This window comes from Diabrotica virgifera, chromosome 1 (assembly GCF_917563875.1).
Source record: "Diabrotica virgifera virgifera chromosome 1, PGI_DIABVI_V3a".
Classification (NCBI taxonomy): Eukaryota; Metazoa; Arthropoda; class Insecta; order Coleoptera; family Chrysomelidae; genus Diabrotica; species Diabrotica virgifera.
In genome coordinates this window covers 208,857,542-208,883,725 of record NC_065443.1, presented here as the reverse complement: position 1 = coordinate 208,883,725, position 26,184 = coordinate 208,857,542, and the positions used below count along the sequence as shown (strand labels likewise).

Below are 26,184 nucleotides of genomic sequence, written 5' to 3'. Positions count from 1 at the left end.
TTATTATAATAATATATGTTATGAGCATTTTAAAGATATGAAAATTGGTGTGGAGAAAGAGAACAAAAATAAAAAGGTGATGGTTTGAAAATTATGATCCTATTGTTTATATCTTTGACGTAAATTCCGGTCAACTTTCACCGGTTGTATCTCAGGAACTACTCATCATAATTAAACGTTTTTTCTTTTAAAAGAAGCGTCCTGCCGCCACTTTTCGAACACCCTTTTTACAATTTAATTTAGTTTAACATTTCCCGAGATATCCTATTTGTTTATAAGCCAAAAAATTCTTTATAATTTTAAAATATTCCTGAGGCCGCTTAAATAGTCCAATTTCAATTATGTAAAGTACATTAGATAGGTATAGTGCCCTTTTATGAAAAACTCATAGTTATTCTTATACATCATAATTATTATCGTTATTATAGCGACCGTAAATTTTTAATTTACAATTCAATTGTTGCTAAACTGTTCATTCAATTTCCATTGGCTTCTGGAATTATAATCTATACGAAAAGGGCTTTTACGTTACCAAGTTATTTAATTATTGATTAACAATTACTTATCTAAAATGTTAGTTGAAAATTAAAGATTTTGTTGGAAAAACCCGCTTTTCCGGGGAAAGTTTTCGTCGAAGTGAATCGGGAAAAACACGTCTCTATGCAGAATTTAATTGTGATGAATTTTTATTTGAGTGTTTTTTGGTGTAAAGTTAAAAATTTTGAGTTATAGAGCAAAAATTGAAAAAAACACGATTTTCGGGCGCCATTTTGTTTATAAAAAAAGTAGCACACTATCTGCGGACTTTGCATACCTATATTATTAATACATACAATAATAAGATTCGATTCCAGCAATAAAATTGCTGGTAAATAACTTTTCCTTGTATTTTGCTAATTAGCCCAGAGTAAAAGGACAAGTGCGACAAAACTAAGGCACGAGAAATCCCTCGCACGTTCAAAATTCTTATAATGTGAAACAGCACGTGACTCGCTCAAACGATGCAGCTAAGACCATTTTTAAGACTATTGTAATCATCTTCCAAAAAGGACGATGTACTGTGGACTAGCAGTAAATAATTTTTAATTATGTATCTATAATAAGCTAGAGTTGACTCTGACAATTAGATTGGAACATAGAATTGGCAAAATCATGATTTTGCTAACTTTCTTGTTTTCGAATTTATAATACCTAAAAGACCTTACGATTGGGATATATCAAATTAAACTGGCACCGTCTTACATACAAGATAAAATAATTAGTGACAATGACGAAGAGTTTCAAATTTATGATTATATGGATGAACCGAGATTCATAAGAGTTGGAATATTTTCTAGGTTGCGGCAAGCTACAACACACCAAATATTCATTTCCTACACGGTAGATGAAGAGAATGATAAAGATGATATTCTGATGATGATTGTTTCAATAATTTTTTGGAAAACGGGAGGTTTTCCAGAAAATAACGGTTACCGGGGGAATTCACATATTCTCCTCCTAGATACGCCACTGTTCAGTAGTTTTCTAAAGATAAGTTGGAACTGCAGCTATGCTGGTATTGAATAAGTCATTCATGAAAACATGATAATTCTTACAGGCAAAATGCATGGAGAAAATGAGTTTCTCTTCTTTCAATAATAAATAATATTTTCGTTCACTTGACCGTGGATTAGTGCACTTAACGTAAACCGAGTACCTGAATTTAAGAACTTCAGAAGGTTGTAGCTTCAGAATAATAGTTTTTCAGACCTAGGTCCCATGGACTTTTTTTAATCTACTCACTTAGAACTATCATTGACAGAACTTTCGTTAAATTTGACCGGGGCCACTTTTCCATAACGAGTGTTGCGGGGTCGTTTATTTATAACAAAAAAGTACATATATTTTCCTATTTTGTGTTTTTTTTGGAAAAACTTACCAAAAGCGTACCCTTTAACGTACTAATTATTTAAACAATCTTTGTTTAAACAAATGATTTTTTTGTTGAATAACTTTTTTAAGATACACCAATCAAAATAAAATGAAAATTTCATATAATCTATTAGAGAAATATTTATATTTTTCAAGTTAAAAGCGATGTAATAATTTTGAGAATGTATAAGATAAATGTTTGAATTGTAGAAGCAGGTGTAAGGTAACATTTAAAGGTAGACATATTAATACTGATCCAGTACCAATTTTCCAAATGCATGGAATTACTGCAGCCATTCATGAAAAGCAAGGTTTTAAAACTAGACTATTTAAAATACAAGCTTGCACCGTATTCTCTTTCAATTTTTAAAGATAGTTTGCTTCGAAAATCCGAAAGATTAAAATTGTACGACAATTCTCAACAACTAACATAGATTCCTTCTACTCTCAATTGCGTGCATGCCATTGATGGAGGATTTATTTTTCTAAAAGTTATTTTGGTCACAGAAACAAACGTTTGATATAATTTGAAATACTTACGTCAACTTCGTTAATAAGCGTTATTCACCTAACAGCTACATTATTTCTGACGGATATCCTGAAAACTTTGATAAAAGCATAAAGATGGCTGAAAGACGTCGTCGTCAAGCTAGAAACATTTGTCTCGATATTGAATTCAATCTACACCGACGTGCACAATATCTCAATAAAAATTTTTATCGCATGAAACGAACAAAAATCGTTTTATAAGTCATTTGCAACAGAAACCTGGAAGAGCTAGATTTAAGGGCGTATGCGCAAAATTTTGCGCCAATGTGTTTTAAATGCCATTCAAATTTTTCGAATCCTGAGAAAACTAATAAGTATTTTTGAAAAATTTAATCGCAGAATGAAAGATTACATTATTACCGAGAGCCGAAAGTCCCTTAGAATAACCAAAAAGTTTCTATTGAATGAGATGAGATGTTTGAAATTAAAAATCACACTAAATTTTCTCTTTTTTTACCCCCGCAACTTATTAAAATAAACATTATACATACAAGTTTTCAGGGACTTTCGTCCCTCGGTAATAATGCAATCTTTCATTCTGCGTTTAAATTTTTCAAAAATACTTATCTTCTAATATATCTATTATTTATAACTTTCACAGGATTCGAAAAAAAAATGAATGCATTTAAAACACTTTGGCGCGAAATTTTACGCCTACGCCCTTAATGCTGATCAAGTTTGTGAAGAGTCTGCTACATTAATAATTGTAAAAACAGCTTACTGATGAGTGATGACAAACCTGCTATTATAGTAGTTGAAGATACGTTGATCGTTGATTTTTCGTTTATTTTAAAAATAAACTCGGGGGGGGGGGGGCAGGATGTTTTGGCCTCATTAAATTTATTTCATTCGAAGTACCTTTTTTTTTTTTTGGACTGAGGTGGAACGCTCTTAGCAGACTAGGGAAGGTGTCCCTAGTACTGTTGGACTCGGACAGGAAAGGAGAACACGCTAGGGCGCGCCAGCCACAATATGGCCCGTGCGTCCCGCATGCCCCCCATGACCAGCCGCCTACCAACTAAAACCACCCCCTCTTCCGACCCGGAATATCCCTGGACGTGCTCCTTAGGGAGCGATGCATGGGGATATCCCGAGCTGTCTGAAAGAAAATAACCAGAAGCATTGGTTCATTTAAGGGTCTATTTTCCAGCCTAGAAACGGTAGGACTAAATAGAGAAAAGTCTGACTCCTACACGGAGGAAGGTGGGCCAACCCCTGCCTGAAGACGGCAGGGCTTGGGTGACTGTTCTGTAGTATGGCGGATAGAATGAGCCCTAGAAGAATTAGGGTCATATTTTTCTGACGCGGATTATTTTTTTTATTATTTCTTATTTTGCTTTTTTTTTATTTTTTTTTATTTTTTATATTTATTTTTTTATTTTACAACTATTGTGTTGACCCGCCTCACCCATTCTGCTCCAGTCGTTCCAACTCGGATTTTCTCTTAACTATACCGGTGATAATGTCAATTATGGCCTCGAAATCCGTCTTGTTTCCGACCGCAAAATTAACAATATTGTTAGGGCCGATGTCGCCAAACCTACTACGTAGCCTGACCCGCTCGTGAGCAAAGACGCTGCACTGGAAAACGCAGTGTTCTGCGTCTTCCCTCACGCGACAGGTCCGGCACAGGTCGTCGTCCGACTTCCCGATCCTGTGGGTGAATGCCCTGAATGATCCATGACCGGTCAAAAATTGTGTAAAGTAAAAATTTACTCTCTTGAACTCGCAGGCGTACCACGACTCTACGTTCGGGATCAGCCTTTTGGTCCACTGGGCTTTGGTAGATTCCGCCTCCCATTCCAGCTGCCAGTCCGCCAGGAGTTGTTGTCGTGCGGCCGATCTTACCTCGGGTAAGTGGCCGTGGCGGTGCTCATATAGGAACTGGCGTTCCTTAGCTAGCAGATGTATGGGAGGGGCGCCCGCGATCACCTGTAGAGCCACGGTTGATGCAGTCTTGTATGAGCTTACTACATTCAACAGAGGCTTTCTTTGTGCCTTGTTTATCATATCTCTGTATTTCTTGTGACGTAGAACCTCAACCCAGACCGGAACCCCATAGAGAAGGGTAGACTGTACGACGTGTAGGTACAGTCTTCTCCGGGCACTACTTGGCCCTCCGATATTTGGTGTTATTTTCCGGAGAGCTGCAGTTTGTGCCTCGGCCTTCCTCACCACCCTTGCGAGGTGTTTGGTGAATCCCAGCCCTTTGTCGAGGTCCACGCCAAGATATTTGGCACAGAGGCTCGACTTGACCTCGCTGTTTCCAAAATGGAACAACAGGTCCGGTCTATCCCTAGGTCCCTTTAGGATAACCACCTCTGTCTTACCGCCTGCGAGTTCAAGGTCGTTCTCGTTCATCCAGGCATTCACCCGCCTGAAACACATCTCGGCCGTACTAACCACCTCCCAGTACATATAGCTGGTTACGAGAATGGCCAGGTCATCAGCGTATGCAGCCGCGATGCAGTCCCGACCGTATCGTATATTTAAGACGTCGTCGTAGAGGATGTTCCACAGCGTCGGGCCTAAGACGGACCCTTGTGGAACACCTGCCGTAAGTTTAATGTCGTCGTTACCTGCAGACACGTATCTATTAGTTAGGTAGCTTTTGATCACGTTTGTCAGATAACTCGACACGTTGAGGGCCTCCATCCTGCGGACTATATGTCCCCAACCTGCCGAGTTAAAAGCATTTTTAACATCGAACATGATCACTACTGCCCACCTCCTCGCCGTGGCTTTAACGCGGTCTGTAATGAACTTAACAGCATCTACCGCCGATCTGGCTTTCCTGAATCCGAATTGCCTATCAGAGATGGCGTTTATAGCATCCAATTCCGCTTGTAGGCGGTTCTTAACTACGTTTTCGTAGAGTTTGCCTAGACTATCAAGGAGACAGATCGGTCGGTAGGAGCTGGCCTCCTCCGGATTTTTACCGGGCTTCGGAATTAAGGTGAGGCGTGCCCTCTTCAAAACGTCAGGGAAAATTTGAGCCGTGAGGAGCTGGGTCAGTACCGATCTGACCAACTCAGGCTGCGCTGCTACCAAAATTTTAACGGCCTCCGGCGGCACACGGTCCGGTCCCGGCGACTTCCCAGTCTTGATCGCTTCCACTGCTCTGGTGAGTTCCATGGAAGTGACGGCTTCAGGGCGCTCACATGTGGCGGGCACGAAGAACAAATCAGGCTTCCTGGGAAAGAGGATGCCCGCAATGTCTCTCGTTCTACTCTCGGTGAGTCTATATGGGGCTTCGACACGCAGGGCCTTAGTGGCAATCCTGTAGGCCTCGCCCCATATGTCGTCCTCGAGCGCATCGCACAGGTTCATCCAGCACATACGTTTGGACCTCCTGATGACCTTGGTGAGGTCCTTTTTGGCTTGTTTGTATGTGTCCCTGGATTGCAGGGTTCTGTCCCTCTGTGCGATGCGTCTTAGTCTGAAACAGTTAATTCTAGTTGCTTGTACCTCCTCGTTCCACCAGTGCGGTACCGTATACGGAATCTGGCTGCGCCTCGTGCTCGCCCTATGCGCGCGTATCATGACATCTCTAAGGCTGGCAAAGTCAGGGACCTCCCCGCGGAGATCCCTAACACGGTCGATGAAGGCTGCCCTATCGAAAGTCATGACCTTTCTACCGCCACTGGTCGACCCCCTGGATCCGATCTCGTATGAGATATACTTGTGGAATGTGAATAGATTGTCATCCAGCACATCCCACCTCGTGACCCTACTGGAATACTTGGTTGACACCAGCGTAACGTCGATATGGGTGCGCGAATCCCCCCTCTCGAAAGTAGGCTTACCGTTATTCGCGGTGACCAGATCGAGAGAGGAGATCCACTCATTCCATACCTCTCCTCTACTGTCGTTCCTTGGGGAACCCCATAGAACGGATTTCGCGTTTATATCCCCGGCTATGATGAAATCCTTTTCCACCAGAGCAGCTTCCATGATGCTGTCCACCTTATCTCGGTAGACCGCCATGTTGACGTTAGGAGAGATGTAGCAGGCTATAATAGCCACATCAACTAAGTTGATTTGACTACACTCTCCTTCCTTTGGATCTTTTTTATACTCACGTTCTTATTGATAAGGTGGACAGCGACGTCGCGGAGCACATCCGTCACCCACCCAAACTTACTAGCGATATTTTTATTGGGTTCTGGTACGATCACCAGATCCGCCCCGATGTCTAAGGCCTTCGCACAGACCAAGTCGTGCGCCACCTTGGCTCTACCAACATTCACTTGTAAAATCCTGAGCTGTCTGTTCGCCGCCGTCGTCATCGCGCTAGTAACGCCTTCATTCGAAGTACCTGGCCTATTGTCTTGCCCAGATATTGTACTAAATTTTTTGTTTTTTTTAATTACCTTTCGTTAGTACTAACTAGTCGTGGTCCTCAGTAAGTAAGAACAACTCAAATTGTTAAGTCGTTTCGCATAGTTATCAAGTGTCGCCAAAAAACGCCGGTTTCAGTTATAGTAAAAAATAAATTAACCCTTTCTCCCTCCTTCCTTCACCTTACTAATAACTGAAGACTTCTCGACCTACCAGTTAAAATAAGGTAAGACTTTTTTTGTTAATATTTCCCTACAGTCCGCTTTAAATTTGATTGCGTAATAAACCAGCATCGCCTAATCGCCACCCCACTATCTATGTAAGGATTTTTACAGCTGTCGCCGCCTTCCTTCTTTCAACCAACGTCTCCAGTAGTTTCTATTCTGCCATTCTCCGTCTCTAATAGACGGAGAGGCAGCGCTGAAAAATCTCTTTCAATTTACTAAAGCTAGATTTTTCACCGTTGATTACTGTGAGTGTGTAGAGAAACATACTGCGGTCGGTCAAGCGAAACGTAGAACAGGGGTTACTGATAGGGTATCAAAGTTGCTTTCCTACGAAGGTAATTATTTTCATTTACTAAGACTGAAAATCAGTACACACATTCTAAATTAAATATAAATAAAAGTTATTATAGTCGGTCAGCTGTATGATGGGACAGAGCCGGTCGGTCGGCCCCAATAGTCGATTGAGGAAATGAAGCATTTTGACTCGCAATTTTTTCGTCCAGCATGGATTTACTTAAAAACTTTACAGAAGGTAGGGAATAGTCCAAGGATCATTTTCCATATCATGCGGCTATCATACGCTAAAACCTTGGGGGTGGTTGCCACCCTATCTCGGGGGTGGGAATTTTTAATTACATTTTAACCATGTAATTCGATGGAAAAAGTGATTATAAGAAACAAATGTTTTTTACATTTTCTTCGTAAAACTAATATTTTCGAGTTATTCGCGTGGAAAATAACAGTTTTTCGACGAAAAAATCAACTTTTTTAGAGGGTTTTTTTGAGAATACCTCGAAAAATATTCTATATATTTTTGGCGATAAAAAGTTTCTTTAAATTTTTTTTTGTAGGATCTTTACAGAGCTATAAGACTGTGTATATTAAATTCCGTAAGATCCCTTAGTTTTTAATTGGGGCGGGTTTAAAGGGCTCGAATAAGGGGGTGTTTGCTGGTAAATAGAGGTTTTAAACAGCTATATCTTGCTGACTGTTCACTTTAATGAAAATATATGTACAGGGTAATTTTAGTCATTAAAAAGCTACAATTTAGTTCTTTATAATTTTTTTCGTACCTTCAGTATTGTCGGAGATATTTTGAAGTAAAAGGTGAAAAATACCAAATTGCAAAAATCAACTTTTCTTTTTACTTCAAATTGTTTCAAAATTAGGCATTTTAAATAGGTCAATCTCCTTGAGTGTATTGACAATATAAATATAAAAGGAACTACAGAAAGGTGAGGACAAATTTTGAATTAGGAAGGTAGTTAGGGGGTTGTTTTCACTGATTTTTTCGTAGAGAAAAGCAGGTACCGACATTTTTTTTGACTATACGTCGCTTAATTTTCATGCTAGAAACTTTTAATTATTTTTTTTAAGAAGTTTAATTTTATACTTGAAAAATAAATTATTTAAGTTTTTCTCAAAAAATGCAAATTTTTCCCATTAGTTGGCTTTGAATATTTCAAATTATGCATTTGACGAAAAAAGCTAACCTTTAACATGCCGTATCTCGGTTTGTATTGGTCTTAAATATATTACTGGAAAATAATATGATTTGTGTTACTAAAAGATACAATTTCGATATCTACAGTTTTTTTGATTAAATGCATCTTTTTCGAGGTATTCTCAAAAAACCCATTTTTTTGTAACATAAGTCAATTTTTTCGTCGAAAAACTGTTATTTTCAAGCGCGAATAACTCAAAAAATATTAGTTTTACGAAGAAAATGTAAAAAACATTTTTTTCTTAGAATCACTTTTTCCATCGAATTACATGGTTAAAATTTAATAAAAAATTCATTCCCACCCCCGAGATGGGGTGGCAACCACCCCCAAGGTTTTAGCGTATGATAGCCGCATGATATATAAAATGATCCTTGGACTATTCCCTACCCTCTGTGAAAATTTCAAGTAAATCCATGCTGGACGAAAAAATTGCGAGCCAAAATGCTTCATTTTCTCAATCGACTATTGGGGCCGATCGACGGGCTCTGTCCCGTCATACAGCTGACCGACTATAATAAATTTTATTTATATTTAATTTAGAATGTGTGTACTGATTTTCAGTCTTAGTAAATGGAAATAATTACCTTCGTAGGAAAGCAACTTTGATACCCTATCAGTAACCCCTGTTCTACGTTTCGCTTGACCGACCGCAGTATGTTTCTCTACACACTCACAGTAATCAACTGTGAAAAATCTAGTTTTAGTAAATTCAAAGAGATTTTTCAGGGCTGCCTCTTGGTCTATAAGGTCTCGTCTTTCCATGGCCTGGTCCACTTCATCCCTCCATGATCTTCGGGGTCTACCTATTCTTCTCTTTCCTATTGGGCTCCAATCCAAAATCTTTGATATCCACCTTGTACGATCTGCTCTTCTCACATGTCCATACCAACGTCCAAAAGACGTATAAGGAAGTCAAAATAGACATATTAAACGAGTATCAATATGAAGAAATTTAGCAGCACGTAGTCAAGGATTACCAAGCGAATTTTATAACATTGTTAACTACTATTTGTCGAGAGAATTCAAACCACAAATAGAGTGTATAATGAATGATGGAGAAGCAATAACAAATGCTAACAATATTGCCAAAGAATGGAGAGAATACTGCGAAAAACTGTTACATGATATTAGGCTATTGATTATGTACTATAGAAAGGAACTACAACGTTAACGGGGTTTTATTATTTTATATGGTCAACGAATCTCAATATATGAAAAAACCGCGGAGTGCTACCATTTAAAGGGGTGCGTTTTTGAGAAATGGGCGAATTAGTCCCTGGGCACAGGTTACATTAGGGTGAGTTCTATGCACTTTTGGTACAAACACGTCTACATAAAAATTGTTCCTGGTTAAATTTTCTATCTAAATATAACTTTTTAAAGTCAAAGACACTTTTTTTACAAAAATATATTCAAAAGAAAAAGCACAAAGAAACCCAAAAGAAAGAAATTTTGTTTTTTGTCCCATAACTTTTGTCCACGGGAATATAGGTATAGGCATTGCTTTACAGAAAAAAAACTTAAATATTTTCTCTTTAAAATGATGTTCAGTAGAGGTCACTAGGATTTATAGTTTTTGAAATATGATTTTTCAAAGTTCGCCACTCACAGCAATTTTGGGCAATTTTCCTTGTTATTTCGCAAATATTGTTCTGTAACTTTTTTCTACGCAACGTTAGGCATATGCAATGGTACATGTAAGAGGAATAGAAATCAATTACCTTTAAAATGTTCTGCTGTATAATGTTCTGCGAATTCTTTTAAAGAGGTTATCTTTTTCAAGATTTTATACTTTTAACGAGTTTTTATATTTTTTACGATTATTTTTTAAACTTCCCATTATAACTTTTTTCTACATTTAGGTATATATTATATAATAAAAAAGAAAGCTTATTCTGTTTACTTTAAAATGGTGTACTATAAAAATTCTAGGATTATTTTTGAATAAGATATGCTTTTTCAAAATGTAATAAGTACTTGCAACGATTTTTGATTTTAGGATTATTTTTTAAATTTCTCATTATGTGACATTTCAACTTTTTTATGTGATTGTGTGTTATGATTGAATCTTATTTTTTATATGTAATACTTTGGATCCACTTGACTCGGCCGGGCAAACTTCAAAATATGGATTAATTCCAATATTTACTGTCAAACCTCCTGCACCACAAGCTTTGCTTGAAAAAATAGCATGTACATGTACATGTACCAAGGGATGTACAAAGAACGCGGTTATAGGAAGAAAGGAATTAATAGTTCAATATTCTGCAAAGGTGCATGTGCATGGGTACTAATTGTGGGAACTCTAAGATAATTGAACGTCAGAGGAAGATATTGAAGCTAATACTAACGAAGAGATGGACTTTGATTTTGAAAAATTTTTAAATGTCAACGTTTAAATAATTTTAACTAAAGGATGTTTTCTAAGACTAATGTTTATGTAATTTTTGTAAAAGAAACAATTTTATATAATACAGGTTAAAAATATCAAAGAATCACTCGGTTTCCATTATTTAAATATAGATGATACACCATTTTAAAGAACAAAAAGTTATTATTGAGCAATATATAGTATATTCATGTACAAGAAAAAAAAAGTTATATTGAGAAATTTAAAAAATAATCCTAAAATCAAAAATCGTTGCAAGTACTTAATACATAATAATATCTGATTCAAAAATATTCCTGGAATTTTTTGTAATACACCATTAAAGTAAACAAAATAAGCTTTTTTTTATTATATAATATAATATATACCTAAATTTAGAAGAAAAAAAGTTATAATGAGAAATTTCAAAAATAATCGTACAAAAAAAATATTTTTTTTATTAGGTATTATTTAATATATAATATAATATTATGTTATATATACTATATTATATAATATAACATTATATAATATAGTATATAATAAAATTGTTTTATTTTTATATTATATTATAAAAAATCGTTAAAAGTATAAAACCTTGAAAAACCATAATCTCTTTAAAAGAAAATCTTACAACGTTGTACAGTAGACAATTTTAAAGGTATTTGATTTCTATTTCTATTACGTTTACCATTGCATATACCTAAAGTTACGTAGAAAAAAGTTACAGAACAATATTTGCAACATAACAAGCAAAATTAACCAAAATTGCTGTGAGTGGCGAACTTTGAAAAATCATATTTCGAAAACTATAAATCCTAATTACCTCTACTAAACAAAATTTTAAAGAAGAAATATGTAGGTTTTTTTTCTGTAACGCAATGTCTATACCTATATCCTCGTGGACAAAAGGTTTGGGACAAAAAACAAAATTTCTTTCATTTGGGTTTCTTTGTGCTTTTTATCTTGAATATATTTTTGTAAAAAAAAGTATCATTGACTTTAAAAAGTGATATTTAGATAGTAACTTTAACCAGGAACAATTTTTATGTAGGTATGTTTGTACTAAAACTGCATAGAACTTACCCTAATGTAACCTGTGCCCAGGGACTAATTCACCCATTTCTCAAAAACGCACCCGTTTAAATGGTAGCACTCCGCGGTTTTTTCATATATAGATGTCCATTGACCATATGAAATAATAAAACCCCGTTAACGTTGTAGTTCCTTTTAGCTATCTTATTTTGAATATAATCAATAGCCTATATTGATGGAACCATAATTTAAAATCCAGGTTCTATACTACAATCACAATAAAGATGCACTAGAAATAAACAAAGCAAGATACGTTGAATGTTACTAGGAGCACTCCCAAATCATGATTTGCAATATATTATATACATTGTAAATATACAATTAAATCATGATTTACATTACAATCACAAATCAAGTTTCTAATTATAAATCATGATTCGGGTGTGCTCCTCATAATATTCAACGTGTCTTGGTTTGTTTATTTCTAGTGCATCTTTATTGTGATTTTAGTACCTATACTCAGATAATGATGGAACTTTCAAATGTTAAAAACGGAAGTGGAAAGGGTGTGCGGTTTTAAGAGTATATAATTTATAGTATTTCTATTTCTTTTCAATATTTTTCTGATTTCTTAGTAAGTTAGCTGCAAATAATGTGATTTTTGATTATTTGTAAATGAAGTAACTAATTTAACACACATGACATGATTCACAGTTATAAATTCGTTTAATCCGTAACATGACATTAAACATGATATTGGTAAATACTCAAACTATATCGTGAGTATGTAAATTAAAGATAAACAAGTTTTATGGCTCATATAATTTCACGTCTGTTTATATGAAGCTTACAGTACAAAAAAATAATAAAAATTACGATTTTAGAAAAACAAATGATTTATCCCGTGTAGTAGCAGAGTAGGTATTCAAATAATGTAATTTTAGTTTATGGCCTAATTTTAATATCTGTATTGTCTCATCCATGCCAACTCTTGTACAGCCTGGATCTTGTGAGTTTCAAGAACATAACTTCTGTGCCTGGTTTGTGATTCCTCTCTGGTTTGTTCCGCCCTAATGGATGATTAGACGCATTTCTGCGTTTATTAGCGAATAATGCAAGGTGGGCATTATTTCAGGAGTGACACTCCAGTGACAGACTTTTATAAAAAATAAGCTATTACATTTCCAGTTGGTGATTCCGCTGACGCTATATTTCGTATAAAAGAAAAATAATAATTTTGCTCTCCGTCCTTATTTGTTCTGTTTGTTTGGGTTTTGATTTGCCGCCCCCTGGACATGCCGCCCTTGTGCGGTGCACCTTTTGCACGCCCGCTTACCGCCTGGCTACCTTCTCTTCACTTAAGCTCGTCGACCATCTCAAAAGTTGTTTATGAAACCAGTGCTCCTATGTTGACAGAAATTGAATTAATATTGTCAGTTCTGGAGTTTCGAGGGGGTTCGGCACCAAATTGTTGCAAACAGATTATTCAGGGATTTTTGGGGTTTCTGAACACGAATACGCCATCAGAACCAACCACCGGAACACCTGGTGCCCAAAGTCACTACTAAGGCACGTTATATTCTGAAATTTCGAGGATTTTTGGCACTAAATTGATGCAAACAGATTATTTGGCGGTTTTTGGGGTTGATGAAACGAATATGACATCAGAACCGACCCTGGTACTCAGGCGCGGATCCAAGGGGGGTCAATGGGGTCAATTGCCCCCTCTTTGAGACCTCGCCTGGGGCCTACTGACACTGTTTTTAAGAAAGAGATTACGATCTAACATAAATAGTGAATTTTGTGGCCTGTTGATAACTGAATAACTGAAACATAAATATGGCATAATTCCTTGAAATAGAAAATTATTAAAAGTCTTTGGAACATAATATGTAAATGAAAAAGTCCCACAATAAATCTGTTTATTGCCATCTATTCAATTCAATGCCAGAGACCAGATAAAAATAGTATATAATTGCCGGTGTTGTTATCGTAATTTGATCATTTAATAAAACCCCCGAATACGAGCCGCTTTTAGAAGGATGTCCAAAGTATTAAGTATGTAACAGAGACCTAAAATTGGCATTAAGGATCCGACTACTTCGCTGCTACGTGTTCTCGGTCTTACTCTATAGTGAATCTTGGTCTTACTGTATGGTTTTGGACAGACTGTGAATAAAATCGATCAAAGAGTTTATTGGATGGAGAAGAGTAGAAACACCACAATACTAGAATGTCTCAGCAAGATTATTGCGATTATAAAAAGCATCAATAAGACATAGCTGAATTATTTCTGACATTTAATGAGAGGTCCATAATATAGGTTGCTACAAAATATATATTATTCAAGTGAAAATAGCAGGCAAACGCAGTCCAGGATGAAGAAGAACTTCATGGTTGATTTAGGGTGACAATAAATAAAATTAAGATACCTGTGATGGTAACCAACGTTCTGAAAGGAGATGGTACATGAAAAATAAAAAAATAACAGTCCATCCCGAAAAAGAATCCTGCGTACGCCATTCATGAGAAAATTTTTATTTCATTGCCCCCACCTTGCAAGGTTGCTGGATCCGCCTTTGCTCGTACTACTATGACTGAGTACTCTGTTTGCATCAATTTAGAGTAGGAAAGCGTCTAAATTGACCTATAGATGCTCCGGGGGTCAGTTCTTATGGCATATTTATGTTTAGCGATTCCAAAAACCCCATAAATAATAAAATGTGGCCCTTAATGTACTGATTTTGATATGTTTATGCACTTTTGGATTTCCACGAATTTTTAAATTATAGACTTTTTTCATGACGTCATCTCAAACACAATGCAAAAGGTTGTAAGTCTGTATTTAAAAATCAATTTATTCCGGTGTTTTAATTCTAAATGCCCTGATATATTATAGTTATTAAGGTACCAAAAACCGCTTGAGGTCAATGGTGTGTATCCTAAGGGCCTTTGACCCGAGGGATATACGTTGACCGAAAACGTTATTATCCATAATACCCGTGGTGCTTTCAATGTTTAATGTCCGACTAAATATCCTTTATATGCAAAAAAATTGAATGAATTTTGAATTAATTAGTTTTCAAATAAGTACATTTTTTATCCGCAATAGTTGTAACGTAATTTTGGTAACCATAGTTTTAATTAGGTTGTTATTTGTCAACTTGGCAGTATTTAACTAGTTATTTAAATTTAATACCCTAGGGTGTTATTTTGAAAAATAACGCCCTAAAGATCATATTTAACTGACTTTGAAATCATGTCATTATTTGTCAAATAATATACCAGTCGGACATTAATACCGGGTGTCCACTTATATTTTCCCCCATTTTAACTGCCTATAACTTCTAAACGGCTCAAGATAGAAATATGCGGTTTTCGCTGAAATGTTTTATTTTAGTAAAAGTTTTGTGTGAATGGATTGAATTTTTTATATCGCTTTCAAATGCGAAAAGAAAAATGGCGGATTTTTGAAAAAAACGTTGACTTTTTTTTAATGGAACACCCAGTATATTTTTTTGTAAATTGAAAGAAAGAACATTCACCTATCCAGCGATATAAAGTTTTTCAAAATCGGTTGTCAAATCACTGAGTAATTAATTTTTAAAATGACAGGTGCAACGTGGATATCACATACCTAAATAACATAAATAAGCAAATTGATATTATGTTTCACATTGCATCTCTCATTTTAAAAATTATTTGTTCAGTCATTCATTTGGCAACCGATTTTAAAAATTTTTATTTTGTTGGGTAGGTAAATGAACGTTTTTTCAAGTTTTTAGGTAAATGACCATTTTTTATATCGCTTATAAATAAAAAATGGCGTATTTAAAAAAAAAACGTTGTTGACTTTTTTATCGAAACACCCAGTATATTTTTTTGTAGCTTGAAAAAACGGTCATTTACCTATCCAGTGATATAAAAATTTTTAAAATCGGTTGTGAAATGACAGCAAATAATTTTTAAAATGAGAGATGCAATGTGGAAATCACATAACATAACATCATTTTGCTTAGTTATGTTATTTAGGTATAAGATATCCACGTTGCACCGCTCATTTTAAAAATTAATTACTCAGTGATTTGACAACCGATTTTAAAAAACTTTATATCGCTAGATGGGTGAATGATCTTTCTTTCAATTTACAAAAAAATATACTGGGTGTTCCATTAAAACAAAGTCAACAACGTTTTTTTCCAAAAATTCGCTATTTTTTTTCGTATTTGAAAGTGATATAAAAAATTCAATACATTCAGACAAAACTTTTACTGAAATAAAACATCGAAAACCGCATTTTTCTATCTTAAGCCGTTTAGAAGTTATAGGCAGTTAAAATGGGGGAAAATATAAGTGGACACCCGGTATAATGTATACTACGATAGGCCTGGATCCCGCGTACCAAAAAAAGTTGATTAATAGCAAGCTGAAAATTTATTTGATAATAGCTTAACGGTGTCTAATCGGACAAACTTTGATGTACGGGAACACTGGAACACGGGAAGTTTTAATTATGGAACTGGTTAAAACTTTGGAACGCCAGACTACGAAAACGTCTTATGCATTTTGCCGGACAGAACTTCCAATTGATTTATTACCCTTTAGTTAAACTCTCAAACAAAAATAATACTTCTATTTATCACCTGTCATTATTTCTGTCATTTGACGTGTTCTTTGTGTCGGACTTATTAACATGCTCAATTGGTGATAAATACCAGTCTGATTTTTGTATGAAAGTTTCATGAAAGGGTAACAAATCAATTGGAAGTTCTGTCCGACAAAATACATGGGACGTTTTCGTAATCTGACGTTCCAAATTTTTAACCTGTTCTACAAATAAAACTTCCTTTGTTCCAGTGTTCCCATACATCAAAGTTTGTCTGACTAGACACCGTTAGGCTATTAACAAATTTTAAGCTTGCTATTAATCAAACTTTTTTTGGTACGCGGGATCCAGGCCTATGAGGCATAAGTTAGGGATATAGAAATAATTATGCTCATATTCATAGTTGATTTTTTCGTGAACAGGTTAACGGATTCCGCTAATTTTTTTTATTATTTTAGATTTTTCTGAAGTATTTACACAGTTGTGCAAAGGTTTACTCAAACTTCTTTTTTGTACTTATACAGGGTGGTTCATCTTATGCGCCTCGGTGTCTGTACGGAAAACCACTTGATATCTTAAAAAAATTTCTTCACAGAAATATACAGGGCCTTTAATACTACAATCTAAAAATAATGTGAATTATACAGGGTGCTCCAAAAAAGAGTGGTATATCAAAGTTATATTTTTTCTTATGGAGTGCCTCATATCTGATGACATTACTGAATTGACCTTAAAAAATAAGCTATACTTTCATAAGGGTTCCCTATACCTAAATACAGGGTGTTTTGATTAATTTCGATTTTTATGAAAATGTAAGGTTTTAGAAAAAAATAAATATCTACGAATCTAAGAATCAGTAACAAATTATTTCTTGGTTCGTAATAATAGACTATTTAGCATACTTAAACAGATGCTTATTGTAACAAAATTTCTTACAGGGTGGTCAAAATATGAGATTGTTCTATTAACAAATTCAAGCTGTAATAACTTACTTATTTTAAATAGAACACCCTATATCTTACTAGTCTATCGCATGGGAAATTTACTTAGATTTCAATTTATATTAGGGTTTCCTATACCTATCTTTTACAGGGTGGTCAAAATATTAGATTGTTCTATTAACAAATTCAAGCTGTAATAACTTACTTATTTAAAATGGAACACCCTGTGTCTTACTAATCTATCGCGTAGAAAATTTACTTAGCTTTCAATTCTTATTAGGGTTTCTTATACCTATCTCCCTTCTTTTTTTAAATATTTAAATATTTCCTAATTTGTAAGCTTTAAAAATTAGAATTAAGTACCTATGTCGTGGTTATGTACAACACATCATCAACACCGGCAATATACTTAAATATCTTAGTCAAGATACTTTCGTTAATAAAATTCATATTTTTATCATTTAATCACACAGAGTGTTCTTATTTTAAATGACATACTCGATATTATATTCTTTATAATGGAAGATATTTAAAATCTCTTCAATTCCATGTAAACATTCTCAATACACATGTTATTCTGTAAATATAAACTCCCATGTAATTCTGTAAATACCTATTTTTACATATTTTTGTACAATAGGCTCGTTTTCGTCATAGTAGCCATTGCATTTAATTGTTTGTAATTGCGATTCAAAGATTCAAACAAAAAGTGGTGTTCTTAAATTTACTTAATAACCATCGGTTTAAGATATGGAAAATACTTATACGGAATGAAATATAATTTAAATATCTTCCAGAATACGACATCTAAGGGTATGTAGTTTAATATAAACATATTATTCAATGTCACATGTAGGTCAAAATCAACTAAAATAATACAACACTCTGTGTGATTACCTGATAACAATGAAAATTTTATTAATGACAGTATCTTGTCTAATTTTATTGCCGGTGTTGGTGATGTGTTGTACATAACCACGACATATTTACTTAATTCAAATTTTTAAAGCTTACAAATTAGGAAATCTTTAAATATTTAACAAATGAAGGGAGATGGGTATAGGAAACCCTAATAAGAATTGAAAGCTAAATAAATTTTCTACGCGTTAGACTAGTAAGATACAGGGTGTTCCATTTAAAATAAGTAAGTTATTACAGCTTGAATTTGTTAATAGAACAATCTAATCTTTTGACTACCCTGTAAGAAGATAGGTATAGGAAACCCTAATACAAATTGAAAGCTAAGTATATTTTCTACGCGATAGACTAGTAATATACAGGGTGTTCCATTTAAAATAAGTAAGTTATTACAGCTTGAATTTGTTAATAGAACAATCTCATATTTTGACCACCCTGTAAGAAACTTTGCTGCAATAAGCATCTGCTTAAGTTTGCTAAATAGTCAATTATTACGAACCAAGAAAGAATTTGTTACTGATTCTTAGATTCGTAGATATTTATTTTTTTCTAAAACCTTACACTTTTATAAAAATCGAAATAAATCAAAATACCCTGTATTTAGTTATAGGGAACCCTTATGAAAGTAGAGCTTATTTTTCAAGGTTAATTCAATAAGGTCATCAGATATAGGGCATTCCATAAAAAAAATATAACTTTGATATACCAGTCTTTTTTGGAGCACCCTGTATAATTCACATTATTTTTAGATTGTAGTATTAATGACCCTGTATATTTCTGTGAAGAAATGTTTTTAAAATATTAAGTGGTTTTCCGTACAGACACCGAGGCGAATAAGATGAACCACCCTGTATAGGGTGGAACACAACACGCGATGGAAAGAGCAATGCTTGGCATATTACTTAAGGACAGGAAACAAACACATGGATAAGACAGAAAACCAAAGTCACCGATGTGGTACAAAAATCACTAAAATTGAAATGGGAATAAGCTGGACATGTAGCTAGGAGCGATCTTAACAAATGGCATAGAACAATTCTAACGTGGAGTCCATACGAACACAAAAGACTCAGAGGCAGACTTCCTATGAAATGGACAGATGATCTGAAACAAACTGCCGGGAAAAATTGGCTACAAGTAGCGTACAACAAAAACAATGGAAAGGAAGACTTGAAGAGGCTTATGTTCAGATGTGGACGTGAATGGCTAGACGAAGAAGAAGAAGAAGAAGGGTGGAAGAAAAGAAATGTTTTTCTTATTTTACGTTTGAAACATCCTGCAGGGAAGACTAGGTACAAATGTGAGTATACTTCGGAATCGTATTGTAGTCTTATGTTTTGTGAATATTTTGATTTTTGAATGTCGCCGATATCTTTAGAAACAATGAAAATAGACGGTTTTTTAGTTAAACATGTGTTTTAACCGAAACAAAAGTTTGAGATGCCCTGTAACGAGGAAAAGATACAAAGGTGGGTGCACATCGATATTATGTTATAGTGTCATATTTTGTGAATAATTTATATTTTTAGTTATTTCTCTGATATCTTTAACAGCAAAAAACTTGACGGTTTTACTTTTTAATATGTGTTGACAAACTATACTTTAACTGACGACAAGCGATACGTGACGAGGCCATGTCTTATCATACCAAGATGAAAGTATTTTCTGTATATTATAGTGCGAAAGGAATAGAGTGTTCAAAGAAAAAAATCTGTGTAATATACCTCTCCTTATTCTAAGAGTTTCCATGTAGACACCAAATCCTACTTACTTCAAGGAAATTCCACCCCAAATCATCACAGAGTCTCCATTATATAATCTCGTCTCTCTTATGTTGCGCTGTGCATACCGTTTGCCTGGTCGACAAATAACTCGTGTAAGGTGTCGATAAGAACTGTTTACGTTATGTGCCTTTCTGTTTTTAAAGTTTTGTTAACTGTTATTTTTTATTGTTAATTTAGTTTTGTTTCAGTTAACACATGTTAACCTTTCCGTGGCCGTGCGGGGCAACTTGGTTACCCCAGATGCGGTTTTGTCTTTATAACTTTTCAAAATATTTTTATTTTTTTTATCCCTCCAGGTAATTTTAGAAAATATATTACTAAATCGTTTTTTTTATAAAAATTATCAAATATAACTTAAATTTTATACTAAAATTGAAATTAACTCCTCGGGGCACACAGTGCCAGAAACCCCTGCCAGACATTCAACAATATACAAGTCGAAGATGCAGCTGTTGTGCCAGGGCACGTGAGAGAAAGACTCAAATATCATGTAGTACATGCAGAAAGCCAATTTGTACCATACATCGAGAAGAAAGTAAAACATTTTTATGCCCTGACTATAAAAATCCGGAATAAAATCAAATTGTAATTACAGGTAAAAATAAAAAAATGTAAATCTTTTTAATAATAAAAACAATATATTATATAACTTTCCAAACAATAATGTAAAATTTAAATGAATTATTAAAGTATTTTAGTGGGGTAACATAGTTGCTCGGCACGGCCTGCAGCGTAAGTTTTTATAGCACGGTTCCGGAAAGGTTAAAGAGTAAACCCACCTATTTTCTTTGTTTCTAAAGATATCGAGGACATTCAAAAAGCAAAATGTTCACAAAACATAAGACTACAATACGATTCTGATGCATACTCACATTTGTACCTAGTCCTCCCTACAGGGAGGATCCTCCCTACAGGGTGTCTCATACTTAACATAAGAAAAACGTTGATTTTCTTCCACCTGGTATAAGTACAAAAAAGAAAGTTGAGTAAACCTTTGCATAACTGTATAAATACTAAAAAAAAGTCCGTTAATCTGTTCACGAAAAAATCAACTATGAAAATGAGCATAACGCCGGTCCGGAATAGGAATGACGTAACTGCAAAAATCCAAATTTCTCAGGAGGGCAGAAAAAAAACGATTTTTAAATATTTAAAACAGGGATTAAATGAGGAATAATCGTCCAGGAGCATCGGTATGGCGTTTATTGTTACAATGCTGGCTTTTATTTTTATCCCTAATGGTTCGAATTTTTTTATCTTAATTTAATGCCCCCATTTCAACAATTTTTACAGTTGCGTCATTCTTCATCTAAAAATTTTTAATATTTAAAATAGTGATTAAATAAACAGTAACCGTTCGGAGCACCGGTATGGCGTTTATTCTTACAATGATGGCTTTTAGTTTCATCCCTATTGGTTGGAATTTCATTATCTCAATTTAATCCCCCCATTTTTAACATTAGCTACAGTTGCGTCATTCTTGATCTGAAAATTTTTCTGTACAAAATAGTTATTTATGAAACAGTTCGTGAAGTATGCTTTTTGCGAACGCACGTGATATTTAGAGCACGAGCGACAGCAAAGCGAGTGCTATACATCGCGTAAGTTCGCAAAAAGTACTTCACGCACAGTTTCATACAATATTTTATCTACGATAAACAAATAAAAAAACTAACTCTTTGTCACTGGAATTCATTTCTATTCTACAATTTTTAGAACTTTGACATTTAAAAATTCTAACTTTTTTCAAACCACAAAACTGTCAAAACTTGTCGTACATTATTGCTGAAAATGTCATCACCATGACAACGCGAAAGTTAAGGATATTTGATTTGAAAAATACATTGTTACTTCACGTACACTTTAAATCCCTCACGCACTGCTATCTACACTCACCGGCACAAAAAACGGGCACCCTAAAAAATGGGCCATTTTTAATGACTTGTATTTCCTAAACCTGATATCCAATTTAAGTAATTTTTTTAATATCTTATAGACTTATTCTTTAGCAATCTCGGTGTAATAACATTGTTGCTAGACAGGTACATTCTCATTGTATACAGGGTGTACGAATCAAACTGTGTTTTTGTCTCAAACTTTGGAACACCCTGTGGAATGTGCTATCTTTTATAAAATACTGAAATTAAAACTCTACTATAGCCTCATATTTTCTTAACATTCTGTTTCTTGATTCATTCGCTTATGTTGGATAATAAAAAAGTTAGGCACTTTAACAACTACCCCTGTTTTTCGTCAATACAGGGTGTTTTTAAATAAGTACGGCAAACTTTAAGGGGTAATTCTGCATAATAAAATAATGCCAGTTTGCTTTATAAACGTATGCCCGCAAATGCTTCGTTTCCGAGATAGGGGGTGTTGAAATTGTTCTTACAAACTGACGATTTATTTATTGCTCTAAAACGGTTTGTGATATGCAAATGAAATTTGGTAGATTTTAGGAGGTAGTTATTGCACATTTTTTGGCATAAAACTAAGAATTTTATATTCACCATTGGCGTGCATACAGGATATATCTAAAATATTTATACCCGTATGCACGCCAATGGTGAATATAAAATTCTTAATTGTGTGCCAAAAAATGCGCAATAACTACCTCTTAAAATCTCCCAAATTTCATTTGCATATCACAAACCGTTTTAGAGCAATAAATAAATCGTCAGTTTGTAAGAACAATTTCAACACCCCCTATCTCAGAAACGAAGCATTTGCGGGCATACGTTTATAAAGCAAATTATTTTATCATGCAGAATTACCCCTTAAAGTTTGCCGTACTTATTTAAAAACACCCTGTATTGACGAAAAATAGGGGTAGTTTTTAAAGGGCCTAACTGTTGAGGCTATAGTTGGGTTTCAATTAATACGGAAGAGAATAACGCAGGCAAACAGAGCTTATTTTGCCCTCTCACATATATTTCGGCCTAAAAGTGTCCACCGAAATACAAAGATGAGAATCTATAAAACCTTAATTCGACCAATAACATGCTATGGCAGTGAAGCCTGGGTCCTGAAAGAAACATCCAAAAACAAACTCGACACATTCGAAAGGAAAGTACTTAGGAGAATACTAGGACCTGTGAGGGAAAACGGAATCTTCAGAAGTCGATACAACAACGAGCTTTATCAACGTTATAAGGAAACGCCCCTGTCAGACTTCATTAGAATTCAAAGATTGCAATGGGCCGGACATGTGATAAGAATGGGAGAGGATAGGCTACCAAAACGAGCACTGAATGCTAGAATGCAAGGAAAGAGACCGGTTGGGAAGCCACGAAAGCGCTGGGAAGACACAGTTAAACATCGACGCACAAGCCCTTTTAGGAGTCCGTGTATGGAGAAGAGCACCCACAGACAGGCAAGGGTGGAGGCAAAAAATAAAGGAGGCTAATGCTCAATTTGGGCTGTAGTGCCGTAGAAGAAGAAGAAGAAGGAAGTATACAATGACAACGTACCTGTCTAGCAACAATATTATTACAGCAGTATTGATAAAGAATAAGGCTATAATATATTAAAAAAAATACTTAAATCAGATATCAGGTTTAGGAAATACAAGTCATTAAAAATGACCCATTTTTGGGGTGCACGTTTTTTGTGCCGGTGAGTGTATAATGACAGTTTTCACAAACTAAAAACTTATACATAATATGAGATAGAGTAGATAAAAACTATTTTTAAATATTTATTATGCCGCTTATTCTTACGGCGATGGCTCTTATTTTCATCCCTGTTGGTCTGAATTTCATTATCTTAATTTAGTCCCCCCATTTTCAACCCTATTTAGAGTTGTGTCATTCTTCACCTGAAACAAGGTCTAAAATGGTGCGTATTTCAATAATGACACAACTACCTTGTGGTGGCCCAGCACATAGTTACAGTTCTGTCGCTTTTGTATCGTCTGTATACAGTATTTTAGAAGTTAATTACGCAATAAAACAGGAATTGACAAAATTTTCAGTTACGTCATTCTTATTCCGGACCGGCGATAATTTTCTATATCCCTAATTTATGCCTCGCAGTGTATGTACGCGTACCTACGATACAACATAATATTTAATAACATAAAAATCCCACTTACACTTTCACATTTTACTTATCGTGGCTTATCAGATATAGACTGATTAGTGCTTTTTCGTTTCAGTGTCGTACTTGATGTCATACAGTCAAGAACATGGCAAAACCAGTGGACGAGTATGATCACGGTAAGTGGTATTTTTTTGATTATATTATAAAAATAACCGATTTTATCGGCATTTTTAATCGGAGATAACAGTTTATGGCTTGAGTAAACAAAAATCATAACGTAAAATATTGTCACAACTGTTTTAGTTTATCAAAGTTGTGTATACAATAAATGTATGTAATTGGGAAATGTCATATTTATCAATCTTTATTTATATTTATTAATAAATTCTCAAAACAAATCAGTCATGTAAATGATAGGTTAACAATAATTAATCATTGACGTTACGCGAATTATATCTATCCTATGTTCTATTTTCTTCTTCTTGTAACTTTCCAAGGTCTCGATGCTAATGATTTTTTAGCCCATCTAGCATGAGTTGTGCTTCACAGTCAATCTGTATTTTGCTTTTGTTACTTTAATGCATTAGTTTCCAACCTTTTTGTACCTCCGCCCCCTTAATTTTTTAACATATCTAATTTTATAAATTCTCAACACAATCTTGAAAATTTGCTATCACTAGATATGCCTATTATCATTTCCTGCTCTGCTATCGTAAGGCCAAAATCATTATATTTTTCAATCACAAACGGGTTTCTAATCCATTCATATTTGGACATCTTTAAAGTAAAACGAGAATTGTTTCCATAGACTGGTCAAATGATTATTATTATGAATTTTACTTTCTTCTATTTCATCAGCAAGACAGGTAATTTTAAAAGTGGGAAACATGTCAGAATTTTTCAAACTTATTATTATCCAAAGTTATTATTATCAGTTATTATTATTATCACAGTTGTTATTATTATCCACAGTTCTATTTTTTTATAAATGCAGTAATCTTGTCTTTCTGCGTAAATGCACGCATTTGAGGCCCTTGCATTGATTTATTTAAAATACTGCGTCTTTGAAGAATATTAACTAAATACGCAAGTTTACAAGGAATTTCGTGTCATAAAACAAGTTTTATAGAAGTGATCTATATTCTGAACCTATGGCATCCCACAATTTTGCGAAAAGCCTTTCTCTTTACAGCTCTTATAATAACTTCAAATACTGTAAGTAGATCTTTACCCATATCTCTTAAAACAAGCGATTGTCTATGAATCATGCTATGCGTACAAACTGCACGAGCAGCCACCTTTCGAACTCGTGCCTGTAGACTGGCATTCTTTCTTGCCATAGATGGAGCTCCATTTGTGCATAGTTCCACACAGTTCTCCCACAGAATGTCATTTTCATTAAAAAAATTATCAATGATATTAAAAACTTCACTTGCTGTAGTATTGCCTTCAATAAGTTTACAGAATAACATGTCTTCTCTAACATCAGTTTTCACAACATATCTTACATATGTTATCAAGTGTGCATCCTTAAGAACATCGGTAGCCTCATGTACTTGAAACGCGAAAGTAGATAGTTTTACTTTTTCTATTAATTGATCGCAGAGATCTTCAGATATTCGTCTTCCCATCGTATTACCTGCAAGTGGAATGATTTTAAGTTGATCAGCATATGATTCACTGAGCATCATTTTTGTGACACCTATTCGACTTGTTTGGTTTGTATTCGAAAATGATATCTTGAAAAAAGTTACATGCCCCCCTTGTAACACTCTCGCGCCCCCCTAGGGGGCGCGCCCCACAGGTTGGAAACCACTGCTTTAATGTATCTTCTGCGAATCTTGCAGGTTTTTGCTGTTTTCTTAATATTGTTCTGCAGCTATTTTATTGTGGCACCTTATGCAAATTTACCATTTTAATTGGGAATAATCTACAATATTGTCAATATTAGGTTAGAA

At 34.7% G+C, this 26,184-nt stretch overlaps 1 protein-coding gene across 2 annotated transcripts in view; it reads left to right on the top strand.

Moving 5' to 3' along the window:
- LOC114334057 (choline transporter-like 2) overlaps positions 1–26,184 on the top strand; it is a 257,905-nt gene that overhangs the window by 25,540 nt on the left and 206,181 nt on the right. For both annotated transcript variants that reach the window (XM_028284063.2, XM_028284065.2), the window contains exon 2: positions 24,342–24,402. In XM_028284063.2, coding sequence (XP_028139864.1) covers positions 24,372–24,402 — 31 coding nt within the window. In that variant the 5' untranslated portion in view covers positions 24,342–24,371. The remainder of the gene's footprint in view (positions 1–24,341; positions 24,403–26,184) is intronic.